This window comes from Chrysemys picta, chromosome 4 (genome assembly GCF_011386835.1).
Source record: "Chrysemys picta bellii isolate R12L10 chromosome 4, ASM1138683v2, whole genome shotgun sequence".
NCBI lineage: Eukaryota > Metazoa > Chordata > Testudines > Emydidae > Chrysemys > Chrysemys picta.
The window spans coordinates 54,474,095-54,488,562 of record NC_088794.1 but is presented as its reverse complement, the minus strand read 5'-3'; the positions used below and the strand labels follow the sequence as shown (position 1 = coordinate 54,488,562).

The 14,468-nt window shown below is 47.9% G+C and overlaps 1 protein-coding gene and 1 long non-coding RNA gene across 3 annotated transcripts in view; both read left to right on the top strand.

Annotated features, from left to right (window-relative positions):
* The first annotated feature begins 1,151 nt into the window (after window positions 1–1,151).
* Window positions 1,152–6,931, top strand: LOC135983030 (uncharacterized). The gene is made up of 3 exons (XR_010600526.1): window positions 1,152–1,343; window positions 1,457–1,783; window positions 5,535–6,931. It is a non-coding gene; the product is annotated as an uncharacterized LOC135983030 (long non-coding RNA).
* Window positions 6,932–7,340: 409 nt separating this feature from the next.
* Window positions 7,341–14,468, top strand: part of LOC112061337 (maestro heat-like repeat-containing protein family member 7) — a 28,236-nt gene continuing 21,108 nt past the window's right edge. The window contains exons 1-5 of one of the 2 annotated variants that reach the window (XM_065592301.1): window positions 7,341–7,580; window positions 8,231–8,357; window positions 11,159–11,318; window positions 13,978–14,141; window positions 14,249–14,386. In XM_065592301.1, the coding sequence (XP_065448373.1) occupies window positions 14,098–14,141; window positions 14,249–14,386 (182 nt within the window). In that variant the 5' untranslated portion in view covers window positions 7,341–7,580; window positions 8,231–8,357; window positions 11,159–11,318; window positions 13,978–14,097. Of the gene's footprint in view, window positions 7,581–8,230; window positions 8,358–11,158; window positions 11,319–13,977; window positions 14,142–14,248; window positions 14,387–14,468 lie in introns of those variants that run through there. The other variant, XR_010600525.1, reaches the window with a different exon arrangement.

Sequence of the window (14,468 nt, the reverse complement as noted above, 5' to 3'; positions counted from 1 at the left end):
CAAGAAGGGGAAGCCAGACAAAGTGGTCTGGACTGAGGAGTGCCAGGAGGCTCTCCGGGCGCTGAAGGAGGCTCTGGTCAGTGGCCCAGTTCTGGCAAACCCAGACTTTGACAAGCCCTTTATGGTGTTCACCGACGCCTCAGACACAGGACTGGGGGCGGTGTTAATGCAGGAGGATGAAAAGGGGGAGAGACACCCCATCGTGTACCTGAGCAAGAAGTTGCTACCCCGGGAGCAGAACTACGCGGCCATCGAGAAGGAATGCCTGGCCATGGTGTGGGCCCTCAAGAAACTAGAGCCATATCTCTTTGGGCGTCACTTCACCGTGCACACCGACCACTCTCCCCTGACCTGGCTGCACCAGATGAAAGGAGCCAACGCCAAGCTCCTGAGATGGAGCCTGCTCCTGCAGGATTATGACATGGACGTGGTCCATGTGAAGGGACGTGACAACCTGATAGCGGACGCGTTGTCCCGGAGAGGGAGCCCTGAACTTCCCCAGGTCACTGGTCAGAGTGACCCCGCTCAGTTCAGTCTCGAAGGGGGGAGAGATGTGACGGAGCAGGGAGCAGGGCAGATTTGACCTGGGAATGTTGCAGGGGGGGTTGCAGTGGGGATGTGGGACTTCCCTTGAAGGAAGCTACCTGAGCTGTAACCTGAGCCAGGAACGGGGGTGGGGAGAATTAACACCTTCTGCCCGGGAGGCTGAACAAAGGAGAGGAGCAGCGGGAGGAGTTGGGAGTTTAGTTTTCGGTTGGGGCTGGGTGGTGCAACGCAGGGAACCCCAAGCTGGGGTCTAAGCTCCCTGAACCTCCCAGAGGGACCTAATTGAGGGGGTCTGGTCGTACCTACACGCTCTGCTTGAGACTGTGTTCCTGTCCTTAAATAAACCTTCTGCTTTACTGGCTGGTTGAGAGTCGCAGTGAATCTCGGGAAGAGGGGTGCAGGGCCCTAACTCCCCCACAATCCGCAACAGAAGGCCAAAAGTGCCGATGAAGCTCTTTTGCTCTGGGCCTACCTGAACCACAGTGACTCCATCTTGGGAACTCTCACCTACTTCTGTGCTAACTGCTTACATGCTCTGAAGTAGGCTGAAGCAGAAATGTAATGTCAGCTTTTTAACAGATGGCTGCAGTTTCACTCACACTAGCAGAAATAATAGAGATAAGAAGCGAAGGAAAGGAGGGGTAGTTAGTTTGCAGGCGTCTAACTCAAGGTCGCAAAGACTGAGAAAGTTTTCTCACAAGCTTATGTAGAGCTTATTGTAACAGTTGTCTGGAAGGGAGGGGTAAGGGGGAACAGCCAGACAAAGAGATGTATGCAAACAGTTTGGAGTATAAAAGGTAAAATTTGTTTGTATTTGTTGCACTAGATTTGAGACATGCCGGTCTCCTAGTGCCATTTCAGAGCTCTGAAATAAACTTGGCTTGCTTTCTCCTCTCGGTGTCTTTATTAGTGCCAAGCACACCGGGCGACAAACCCCCTGTTTGCCATCTCGGGCCCAGTTCTGGGCAGACAACAGTTTTGGCGCCCAACGTGGGGCTCGAGGCTGAAATTTAGCCTTGCCCGGATCCCTCCTGGTGGCCGACGGATTACGATGACGACCGACGCCCAGAGCGCTCACCGGTGACTTCATCGGGGGCCTCGGCAGAGACGTGGTTTGCTCGACCCCGGAGGGCACAACAGTGCAACGCATACAGACAGTGGAGAAGCAGCTGCGGGCGACAGTGGGGAACCGGTCCCGTGGATAGGGCGACGGTGCAGAACCGGACCCTTGGATAAGGTAGGAACAGTCCAGTGGGGACTTTACCTGTTTTGACCTGGGGACGCCCAGAGTCTCCCTATGGGGCAGGGACAGAGTACAGCCGGCAGGGTATAGTGTACACCCTTAGAATGCATTCTGGTGAACTGGAAAGTGTTTGGATCTGATCAGTTGATTAAAAGTAAATTGAAAAGGTTCTGTACAGTTGATTGGCCTCAGTACCAGCTAGAGTGCCAAGAAAGGTGGCCACCGGAAGGATCACTTAATTACAACACGATCCTTCAATTGCTTTTGTTTTGTCAGAGAACAGGTAAATGGAATGAACATCTCTCTGCGTATACGTTTATGGTGTTAAGAGATAGGACTGATATTTTGCTCAAGTGCCAGTTGACTCCGACAGGCTCGGTAGTAACGGCTGCTAAACCCCAGAACCCTCCCACTGTTGTAATGCCAGAATCGGTGTCCCCTTCGGTTCCTCCACCCCCCACAGGCTTCAGAGAGTACCCCCCCCCCCCCCCCGTGGGATTGTATCCGTTGAATACTGAGAGTGTGGTAGCCCGTCCAGGAACACAGGAACGGCCAGCTCAGATAGTGTCTGTATATTCGCATGTACCTTTTAATCCAGTCCATCTAGCTGCTTTTAAGGCAGAGGCAGGAGAATTTTCAACGAATCCAAGCAAGTTCATTTCTATCTTTGAAGGGTGTCTAGCTAGCCATAAGCCTGACTGGGATGATTGCAATATGCTTATGAGAACCCTGTTGTCTGAAGTGGAGTGGAATCAGGTCATAGCCAAAGCCAGGGAGGAGGCACAGAAAAGGCATGATGAGGATAGAGAAGGCAAGCCCTTGCCGGATGTCGCTGTCCCCCTAGGGGACCCCTGGTGGAATCCGAATGAGGAGGGGGATTTGAGGCTGCTTAACTCCTATAAGGAACTGCTTATGCATGGTCTCTGACACTCAGCTGTCAGGCAGGTTTTTCCTCTAGTCTGGGCATCAGGGGTCCCAGGGAAAGCAAACCGTCAAACCCCTGTGCATATTCAGCTCCTCCCAGGAAAAAGCCCAGTGCGGATCAAGCAATAGCCGATTAAAAGGGAAGCCAGAGAGGGACTACAAGAGACTATAGATCGGTTCCTAGAGTGCGGTGTACTACGAGAATGCCAGTCAGCTTGGAACACCCCCATTCTGCCCATACAAAAGCCCAATGGCATGTATCGGCTGGTACAGGACCTCAGGGCAGTTAATGAGTGGGTTAAGACTCTGCACCCCCTGGTTCCAAATCCGTATACACTGTTGGCCTCTATAGGGGGGCAATATACCCATTTCTCAGTCCTAGATTTAAAAGATGCTTTCTTCACGATTCCAGTTGACACCCAGTCTCAGGAGATATTCTCCTTCGAATGGGAAGACAAACGAAGGGTTAAAAAGCAGCTTTGCTGGACAGTATTGGCTCAAGGATTTAAAAATTCCCCCACTCTGTTCGGCCAGGCTTTGGCCAGAGACTTGGAGGAGTGAGATAATTCAGACAGAGCCCTCCTGCTGCAATTGTTAATTGCTGCTGTGGTCTAATCCCTTGTCTCAGAGCTACTGTGAGTCTCCTAAACTTTATTGGACTGCGAGGATACAGGGTATCTCAAAGCAAAGCCCAAATTGCTCTTTCAGAGGTTCAATATCTGGGATTTCACATCAGGCAGGGAGAGAGACAGCTCTCAAATGAAAGGAAGGAGGCTATCTGCCAAGTTCCCATCCCCAGCAACCGTAAACGGCTTAGGGCATTCCTGGGCATGGCAGGTTTTTGCAAAATATGGATTCCAGAGTTTGGACTGTGGGCTAAACCTCTGTATGAATGTGTTAAGGGAGCGGAACATGACCCCTTTCACTGTCCCCAGAAGCGGACAGGGCATTTAAAATCTTGAAAAGGAAGCTAATGGAAGCTCCAGCCCTGGGTTTGCCCGATATATCTAAGCCGTTCCAACTGTATGTGCATGAACGAAAAGGGGTAGCTTTGGGAATGCTTACCCAGCTATTAGGTGCCTGGAAACGTCCTGTGGCATACTTTTCTAAACAACTGGATCAAGTTTCAAAGGGACGGCCAGCCTGTTTGAGGGCGGTCGCAGCTACTGCTCTAGTGCTTGGGGAAGCTGAAAAACTGACACTGGGAGGAACTGTGCAAGTGTATGTTCCCCATATGGTCCGAGCCTTGCTGGACACTAAGGGTGGTCTTTGGCTCACACAGGCTCGGGTTGCTCGGTACCAGGCACAGCTGTTAGAGAATCCTGAAGTCACCCTGCAGATCTGTCCCTCCCTTAATCCAGCTACCCTGCTACCAGAGACAGAAAAGCAGGAACATAACTGTCTGGAAATCTAAAAGATCAGCCACTCCAAATGCTGACTTGGAATGGTATACGGATGGCAGTAGTACTGTTGTGGATGGGCAAAGGAGGGCGGGTTATGCTGTTGTGTCTCTTCATGATACCATGGAAGCTGAGAGTTTACCTGCTGGGACATCTGCCCAGCTTGCTGAACTAGTGGCCCTGACTCGTGCACTCGAGCTGGCAAAAGACAAAGGGGAATGCTAACAGCCCTTTACTGACTCAAAGTATGCTTTTGGGGTATTGCATGCTCACACTGGTTTGTGGAAGCAAAGGGGAATGCTAACAGCCCAAGGCTCTCCGGTCAAGCATAGGTCTTACATTCTCCGGCTTTTAGAAGCAGTACAACTCCCCTCAGCAGTAGCAGTGGTGCATTGCAAAGCCCATCAAAGGGAAGATCAAGATGTAACCAAGGGCAATGCCAGAGCAGACAGGGAAGCCAAGCGAGCTGCTACCCTGAAATCAGCAACTGAGGAGAATGCCCAAATGCATGCCCTCATCCCATCAGTGGGTGAGCTTGCAGCCCCTCAGAACTCCCATGATGACAGAAACCTGGCTGACAGTCTCGGTCTCCAGGAAAAGGAGGGATGGCTTTATTCCACAGAGGGAAAAATCCTCCTGCCCAAGGGCTTGATTCGACCAGTGTTGCAGAAACTGCATCAAACCACCCACGCAGGCAGAGAGGCTCTTACCCAGCTCATGAATAAATATTTTCTAACCTCTGGACTTAAACCCCTAGCATCACAGGTACAGGCTGAATGTTTAATCTGCCAAAAGAATAACCCTTGACCAGGAGTAGCAGTGCCACCAGCCACCCTGGAACCTACCCCAGGCCCAGGATTGGTGCGGCAAATAGACTTTACTGAGTTTCCCAGGACCCAAGGGTACAGGTATCTTCTCGTCTTAGTGGATCGATTCAGCGGATGGCCTGAAGCCTTCCCATGTCGCAACAACACTGCCAAAACAGTGGCTCTTAAGTTTGTCAAGGAGATCATTCCTCGCTTCGGCCTTCCTCAGTGGATGGAATCTGATAATGGAACACACTTCACATCTCAAATTGTTCAAAAGATATCAAGAGCTCTGCAAATCCCCTGGAAACTCCACACACCCTGGCGACCACAAGCCAGTGGAGTAGTGGAATGCACAAATCAGACACTCAAGCAACACCTCTCAAAGGTCTGTCAGGAGGCCTCTCTTAAGTGGCCTGATGCCTTGCCCCTTGTGTTACTTCGCATTCGTGCTCTCCCTAAGGGTAGGATAGGGCTTAGTCCCTTCGAGATTATGTTTGGAAGGGCATGGCCTATGAATGGTACCCCAGTTCTGGCAGGGGAATGGGAAGTGGAGTGTGGTTTCTTGTCTCAGTACACGTGCTCTCTGTCTGCTGTTCTTTCTTCTCTTCACAGGTACACCAAAGATTCACAGCCTCTTCTGCTGGATACTTTGGTCCACTCCCTGCAGCCTGGTGACTCCGTTCTCGTGCGGACCTGGAAGGACAAGCCTCTCCAAGAGAAGTGGGAAGGGACCCCACACCGTCCTGCTTGTCACCCATACAGCGGCAAAGGTCGAAGGACACAAGAACTGGATTCATCACTCTCGACTGAAAGCAGTACCCGTTCCTGAACAGTGGACTGTCCAGCCTGCGGAGAAGACTGCTAACGACGATTTGGGACTTAAGCTGTTATTCAAAAGACAGTAAGGATCACTGGGAGTGCGTTGTGATCTTTCTGAACAGTCACAGCATACTCCCCGCGAGAACCCTGAGCATTGGTTTTATTTTCTCACAGAAGGCCGATCTGGCCTATATATTTGGTCTTGTTATTTTTTGACTTGTTTAGTGTCAACAATTCTTCTTATCTTCTGGGCATTTGGGTTGTTGTAATTGTCTGTGCCCTTATTGGAGAAGAGTGTTGTACCTATGTCCCAGAGTTTTCACAGGACATTAACAAGCACATCTTGTCAGCTGAACGGGCCTTTAACCAGTGGAAGGCCCAGGAAAGAGAACCCACTATTTTGGATTCCCTTTGGGGTTGGATACCTGGTTTAGGGGAACTGAGGGATATAGGGGGAAGCATTGTTCGCATCTTGCTCACAGGTGTGGTGATATGTTTTGTTCTTGTTCTTTTGTTCATTTGCTGTAAAGTGCTCATACGTAAGATTTGTACCTCCCATACCCCAGAAGTTCCCTTATACCCTCTCATTGATAATCCTGATTGCATGGAGCTTAATCGCATTTTGTCTTTAGAGTATGAGAAAACTCTGACAAAGGTTTGTTGAGTGTTCTCAAAGGAGGGATTGTTGGGGTCCACTAGGTATAGCTATCAGGTAACTCGGGAGAGCGGAAGGCCAAAAGTGCCGATGAAGCTCTTTTGCTCTGGGCCTACCTGAACCACAGTGACGCCATCTTGGGAACTCTCACCTACTTCTGTGCTAACTGCTTACATGCTCTGAAGTAGGCTGAAGCAGAAATGTAATGTCAGCTTTTTAACAGATGGCTGCAGTTTCACTCACACTAGCAGAAATAATCGAGATAAGAAGCGAGGGAAAGGAGGGGTAGTTAGTTTGCAGGTGTCTAATCCAAGGTCCCAAAGACTGAGAAAGTTTTCTCACAAGCTTATGTAGAGTTTATTGTAACAGTTGTCTGGAAGGGAGGGGTAAGGGGGAACAGCCAGACAAAGAGATGTATGTAAACAGTTTGAAGTATAAAAGGTAAAAGTTGTTTGTATTTGTTGCACTTGATTTGAGACATGCTGGTCTCCTAGTGCCATTTCAGAGCTCTGAAATAAACTTGGCTTGCTTTCTCCCCTCAGTGTCTTTATTGGTGCCAAGCACACCGGGCGACAAACCCCCTGTTTGCCATCTCGGGCCCAGTTCTGGGCAGGCAACATCCCTAACCTGTAAGACCTTTAACCGAGAACGTTGCTAGTCTGTCACATTCGTTAATGACATGCAGGCTGAAGGAGGAATTGCCTGCTCTTGTATGAACTTTTGATTCACTTATAAAAAGGGAAGTGGAAGAACATAATGAAGATCAGTCTTGTTTGGTTCTTTGTTACTTCAAAACTCCTTTAAAAGCGCAAGCATGACCATGTTCGTACATGAAATCGAGGCATTTTAACTGGCTGTATAGGAATGGGAGTATATCAACTGTCTGCATGGGCTGCTATGGAGGAGCAGCAGGAGTTCTAAACTCTCAATTGAGAGGCTTACAGAGCAGTCTCATTTGGGACCTCACTTGTATCAGAAAACTAGATACTCTTCTGCTGTTCAGTCATATCTGAATTTCAATTCTGGTAACAGTCTGATACATCAGTATGGGTCTAATCTGTATAGATACTTGCTCAGCCATGGAGCCAACGTGGCTGCTGTGAACAGTGAAGGTGAAGTCCCATCTGACCTTGCAGAGGAAGCAGCCATGAAGGACCTGCTTCTGGAACAAGTAAAGAAACAAGGTAAGCCAGCTGTGTACTTGAACATGCTTCCTTTGGGCCTTCTAGGGGCTTTATAAGGAAACTGGATGTACTAGATGTTTTGATGAAACTGAAATCTGGCCCAAGGAGTAGCAGAACAATTTTATTTTGATGGCCTGGCATTAGAATAATTGTACAAAACACGCTGTGATCTAGTTCACAAATTACTAATACTTCGTTTCCATTCTGCATCCTCTGTAAAAGGGCTTGTGCAAAGCAGGCAAAATACCAAATGGTTGAAAATGATAATGCCTCATACAGGATCTCTTTACTCTCAGATGAAGTTAAATTCAAGTCTCTGATATCCAGAGTGGATTGATTTAAATCAGTGACTTAAATCACTGATTTAAAATCATCAGCCACAAAATTTTGATTTAAATGATTTGTTTTAATCTTGTGTTGCACTTGTACTTTTGAGTTACTTTTCTAATCAAAGGTTGATTCACATTGGTTGATAGCCATTAAAACATGTTGATTTGCAACTAAAATAGCCTTTATGCTAAATTTGGTACTTTTTACTAACCAGGATGATAAACTATATTATTTATACACATTTAAGCAATTATAAAGCTTACATTTATTCAGATTCTTAACATTTTTTGTTAGAAAATGGTGACTCATTTCTTTACTAGATTATTTTTTACTCGTGATTTGTCAAGCTGCATTTGGATGGAGATTGGAATTCAATTAAATGCACCAACAACATTTTAAAGTTGTCTTTATTAAAATACCTTAAAGTTCTGGATACATAGGAAAAAAGTAAGTTTCCCATAACATGTTTTGCATTTAATGCTGATTTATTAAACAGAAGTACTATCTGTTGTTAATGAATCAAACTGATTGTGTCTGGTCACCATGTCGTGCAAGATTTTAGAAATAGTAAATACCATCCTCTCACATGATTTTTATCCATTGATTGAAAGGGGTATTTTTCCTGCTTTTTCAACTCTCAATTGGTTTCTCAACTCTGAATGAATTAGTCATTGAACTGAACTAGTTGAATAAACTGAAATGATGAAAATATTCTCTGTACGTGCAGACGAGGCTACTCTTGTCAAAAGCTGGTTTAGCACTGTGACAAACTCTGGCTGTAGGTGCTAGGTGCTTAGCCAGTGACTTCAAGTTCAGTGGTTTGGCTTTATTTAAAACGTTGGCAGCAATAGTACTGTTTGAATATTTTTTCTTTAAAAATTATTTTAATAATTTAGGCCTTAAAATTGAAGTTGAAATAATGACAACTTATATTATGTTTATTTTTAAAAAGAAAAATATATTTAAATACAAATCCAATTTGAATAAAATATTTTTTTTTTAAACCATCTAATTGATATTTATCCAGCCAGTTGGTATCTGTGAAGTCCTAACTTCACTGAGGTCTGTTATAATATTGCCATCATGTTGTTCCTAACAAGAAAAACTATTGCAACTTGGATTTGCATTTGATATTTTTCTCCACTGGGAACCACAAAGGTCTTGTCTATACTGGGTTTTTTTTAGCAGCTACACTGTTTTAAAAAGCGTCTTATGTCTGAGCGGTTTGTGCCAGATTCAAACCAAGGTAAGCTGCACTGGTGCAAGCTGCTGTTTACAACAATGAAAAGCATTGGTGCTAGTTACGATGATTAGGGCCCTACCAATTTCAAGGCCGTGAAAATTGTGTCATGGACCATGAAATCAGCCCTTCCCTGTGAAATCTGATCTCCCCTGCTGCTGGGAACCCCGGGTTCCTAGCTGCTATTCCGGCTGCACTGGGGAGGGTCAGGAGTTGTCCTTCCTTTGCATGGCCGCTCTTGGTGGGGAGATCAAACCCACCTCCAGAGGCGGCACAGAAATGAGTGGTCTGCCCTCACTTCTGCACTGCAGCAGCCCAGGAGCGGGGCTCTGGGCTTCCATTCCCCCACACCCCAGCGGCTCCACCCACAGTACCAGGCGCCAAGCTCGGGTCTTCCTCCCGTAGCGGCTTCTGCTGGGCTGGGGCTTTTGCTCCCAGTGGCTGCAGCTGGGGCAGCCCGGGCTCTGGGCTTCAGCCCTGCAGCTTCAGCCAGGCTCGGGGCAGCCCGGGCTGGGGGCTTCCTCTGCCACTCCAGGCGGAGTAGTGTGGGCTCAGGTTTTCCACCTCCCCCACCCCCCTTCCCGCCTCAGCAGCTCCAGCCAGGGCAGCGTGGTCTCTGGGCTTCCACCCTCTCTCTCCCCCACCCCCGCTCCAGCTGGGGCTCAGGGCTGCCCGGGCTCGAGGCTTCAGCCCCGTGGCTGCAGCTGGGGTTCATGGCACCCCGGCTCGGGGCTTCTTCCCCTGCTGCTCCTGCTGGGGGTCAGGGCGACCTGGTAGGGGCTTCTGCCAGGGCTGTGGCACCTGTTTTTCCTGGGGGCCCACAAATTGGCCAGGAGCACCTGTCTTAATCTGTCCCTGGCATGGACTAGCAGCTAGGAGCCCCTGCCTGGGGTGCTCCCAGCAGCATGGGGGAGATCCTACTCACCTCCACCTCTGGGAATCTCCTCTAACTGGGAGGGTGCTGCCTTCAAAGCCCAGCTCTGAACCCAGCACAGAAGTGAAGGTGGCAATCTTGGGACCCCACTACAACAACTTTGCAATCCCCTCCATGATTCCATTTTGGGCGGGACCCTCAGGGTTACAAAACCATGAAATTTCAGGTGTAAACATCTGAAATCGTGAAATTGACCAATTTTAAAACCCTCTGGCCGTGAAAGTGACCAGAGTGGACTGTGAATTTGGTAGGGCCCTAATGATGATGTATAACCTCCTAGGGCACACAAGGCCTAAGTGTTCCCTCTACAAGGCACTGACTAGACTGGCTATCTTTGCGCTGGTGTGGCTAAGCATGTTCCGCACGTCTCCAGTGGAAGCTTGCACCAGTGTAAGATGGCGAAGTTTTAAACAGCAATAAACATACTAACCTGGCTTATCTGCAGACTTGGGAAGGCACCATTGTAGTCCTTCCTTTTTGGAAGGTATTCTCTGCTGCTATAAGGGTTAGAGCCTTAACTTTTAAAAATGGAAGTTTAAAGTCTGTAGTAATTAATGGAACTGGGCCCTTATGCTCAGAGACCGTTTCCTACTTGATATTGGCGTCTGGGAGACTGGACTGTTAATAAGCTCATTTATCAATAGTTTTTTGGGTATTTTAACCTTGCAAGAGGTGTCTGAGGTGCATCTCATCAGCTGTACACAATAGATTAAATGTATATTCATGTTTAATTCAGTTTGTTAGACTGTTCTTTGGGCTGTGCTTGACTTTTTTCAAGCTAGGTCTGCATTTTTGAGGACTCAATTCTTGCACCCATAACAATTCATGCTTTACCTAGTAATTAATTGTGGGCTGGCTTGTGAATGAGCCTCTCAGTTTTAAGTATTATGAATCTCAGTGAATTTATTTCTGTTGAGGGTGGTTCAGGAGTTCTCCTACATCCTAGGAAATGCTATTAGTGAGCTTGCAAAACGGCCAAAAATTTTGTTAAAATTATTCCATTTTAAATTGACACACAAGTACAGGTGAGTTTTGGTTTGATTTTGTTTTTCCATCTGCGATCTGCTCCCACAGGGGTGGACCTGGACTTGGCAAGGAAAGAGGAAGAGCAACAGATGCTGCAGGATGCACGGCAGTGGCTAAACAGTGGGAAGCTTGAGGATATAAAGCAACCTCGGTCAGGTGCTACTGCTCTGCATGTAGCTGCAGCCAAGGGCTACTCTGAAGTCATGAGGTAATGACTCCTTTACATCAGTCAATGCCTTGCATCCGGTTCTGTTGTGGAATGGGGCGCTCCTGGTGCTGTAGTTGAGGGTGGGGTTTGTTAGGCACCCAACTGCCTTTCAATCTCAGCTGTTCCATTTATAAACATATGCACCCCAAAAGATGCCCATCCAAAGCTCTGGGTGCCTCAGGGTATTTCTTAGCCTGAAATTGAAATAAGGCGTGTGCCTCTCCTTCCCCTTGCCATGTGACCTTAGGGGAGAATTGCGGAGAGGAGCCAACCAGACTCCAACCTGTAGGCGCAGAAGCAACCACAGCAGGGATCTGGGGACATTCTCATCAAATGTTTTCAGATGTCCTCTGCCCTGTGCTGATTGGCTGTTTACTCCAACCTTCCCACTCCCTCTAATTCAGTCTCTTCACCTGCTCCTCCTACCCTCACCCTCCCTTCGTTCCATGTAGCTGATCCCCCTCCCAAGTAAACCCACCCAAAAGAAGAAGAAAAAATATGGAACTATGTAACATTTGCCACCATCACATTGTTGACTTTGCTGGTGTGTTCTACCCCATCCCCCACCCTGTCTCTGTCTTGTATATTTAGACAACACTGTCTCATGGCTTCCTTGTACTTTGCCGTCTGTCTGCATCCATCCACATGTAGATTGTATGCTCTCCAGGGCAGGGACTGTCGTCTTGCTCTGTTTTTTATGCGCCTAGCACAGTGGGATCCTAGTCCATGATTGAGGCTTCTAGGCGCTATAGTAATACAAAGTACCGTATGTACTCTTTCATTAGCCCATTTGTTTATAAGCCGACCCCCCAAGATGGTTAGGTAAAAATAGCAAAAACTGTATGATCCTTTCATAAGCCAACTCTATATTTCAGGGGTTGGCGAACTTTGACTCCCGGTCCATGAGGGTAAGCTGCTGGCGGGTTAGGACGTTTTGTTTACCTGGAGCATCTGCAGGCACAGAGCCCCTCAGCTCCCTGTGGTCACGGTTCGCCGTTCCCAGCCATTGGGAGCTGCAGGAAGTGGTGCACCACTTCCCACAGCTCCCATTGACTGAAAACGGTGAACCACTGCTACAGGGAGCTGAGGGGCTCCATGCCTGCAGACTTTCCAGGTAAACAAAATGACAATGTATTAGATATTCAATTCAATGATTCCATAGAGTTTAAAATCATCACATTTTGGTGTAGACCCGTTTATAAGATGACCCCCACTCTTCAATATGTCACTCTTTTACCAAAAATGTTCGGCTTATGAACAAGTATAGACGGTAATATAATGTAGCACTTCTGTAGGTAATATAATTTAATATATATGGTAATATAATGTAGCTTAATTCTTGACTATGCAGGGTTGGGAGTTGCAGGTTAAATGTTATTGCAGGATAAAAGTGATTGCAGTCTCTGTACCAAAATGTGTTTTGCCTGGAAACTCTGGGTTGAAGTGTAACTAATTATTTGCAGGAAACTAATGACTGCCAGTCAATGGTACAGTGATGTACCAGTTATGTGATATTAAGTTTTACTGCTTTTTGCATGTAACTATTGGTGCCCCGTAACTTAAGCCCCTGTCACACTCTTTCCTATAGATATGCTAAATAAGTTAAATTAGTCATGCAAAATTGTTGTTTGAACTTGTCAGCCTAGGGAAAAAAACACTAGCCAGTCCTCTCTTAACACCCACATTCCACTTAGGACTTGTCTACACCACGCAGCTTTTAGCGACAAGGCTGTGTTGACACAGCCTTGTTGCTAAACGTCGGTGTGTGTAAACGCTGTTTGTCAGCACTTTTGCCGACAAAATACTTCCAGCCCCGTGAGCGGCATTCGCTTTGTCGGCAGGAGCCGTGTTCACACTGCCACTTGTCGCGGCAAAACTTTTGTCTTTGAGGGGGGGGATTTTATGTTTTCTTCCAGGTCATTGATAAAAATGTTAAATCGCATAGGGCCAAGACCCGATCCCTGCGGGGACCACACTGGAAACACACCAGTGCAATGCTGATTCCCAGTTTACAATTACATTTTGAGACCTGTCAGCCAGTTTATAACCAATTCATGTGTGCCACGTTACTTTTGTATCCTTCTAGGATTCCGATCAAACTGGAGTGCGGCGCCAACTCAAGCGCCTTACAGAAGTCTACATACATTATGCCAATGCTATTTCCTTTCTCTACCAAACTTGTAATCTCATCGAAAAACAGATCGCAATTATCTTGGCGGGAAATATTTTCCATACACCCATGTTGATTTGCATTAATTAAATTATCTTCTTTAATTCTTTATTAATTTAATCTTGTACCAGCCGCTCCATTATCTTGCCTGGGATCGATGTCAGGCTGAGAGGCCTGAAATTACCCAGGCCATCCCGTTTACCCTCTTTAACAATTGGCCCAACTGACTCTCCCTCTGGAGCGTATATGGAGCCTGGGCACTTAACTCAGGGCTGTGAGTCCACTGGGCAGCAGGGCACATGAAGCTAGGTATGGGAACGCTGAGCCGAAGTCCCTTCTGTGGTTCTAGCCAACGTCACACAGGCTAGGAATTGAACCCAGCATCCCAGGCCTTAGCCCCCAGCCCACCCCTCCTCTCTAGGTGCCTTGGGGGAGCGTGGGAAGGAGGAAAGCCCTGCAGTGGCATCTTTCTCCTGTTCTTGGCTGCAGGCCACCAGAGTCCTGTACAAGATCTTCAAGGAGCAGAACTGCAGGCAGCAGGTGAAGGAGCTCTTCCCTCAGCTCTCCATCGCCCTGCTATTCCAGATCACATACACAGTGGAGCCGTCCATGCATAACCAGGAGGACACGCCCGCACCCCTCAGCCCTGTCAGGTACCACCAGCCCGACATCCCGCCTCAGTTCTGAACCGTCGCCCGCAGGCACGCGGCAGGGCCTGGCCTGGGCTCGCTCAGTAACAAGAGGCTCGCTCTGCATGCAGGTGTGCGGTGAATGCCATGCAAGCCTTGCTCCAATGTGCTGGCTACAGGGACCAGACCACGTTCATCCACAAGCACGGTGGCTGGGGCATGCTCATGAACGCTGACATGCACCACAAAGGCGTCTTGCTGCTTGCCCGGTGAGTGTCTTGTCCCTGGGGCTGCTGCCCAGAACTGACCGCAGCAGCATCTCCCCTCCCTGGGCCCAGGACACGGCCACAT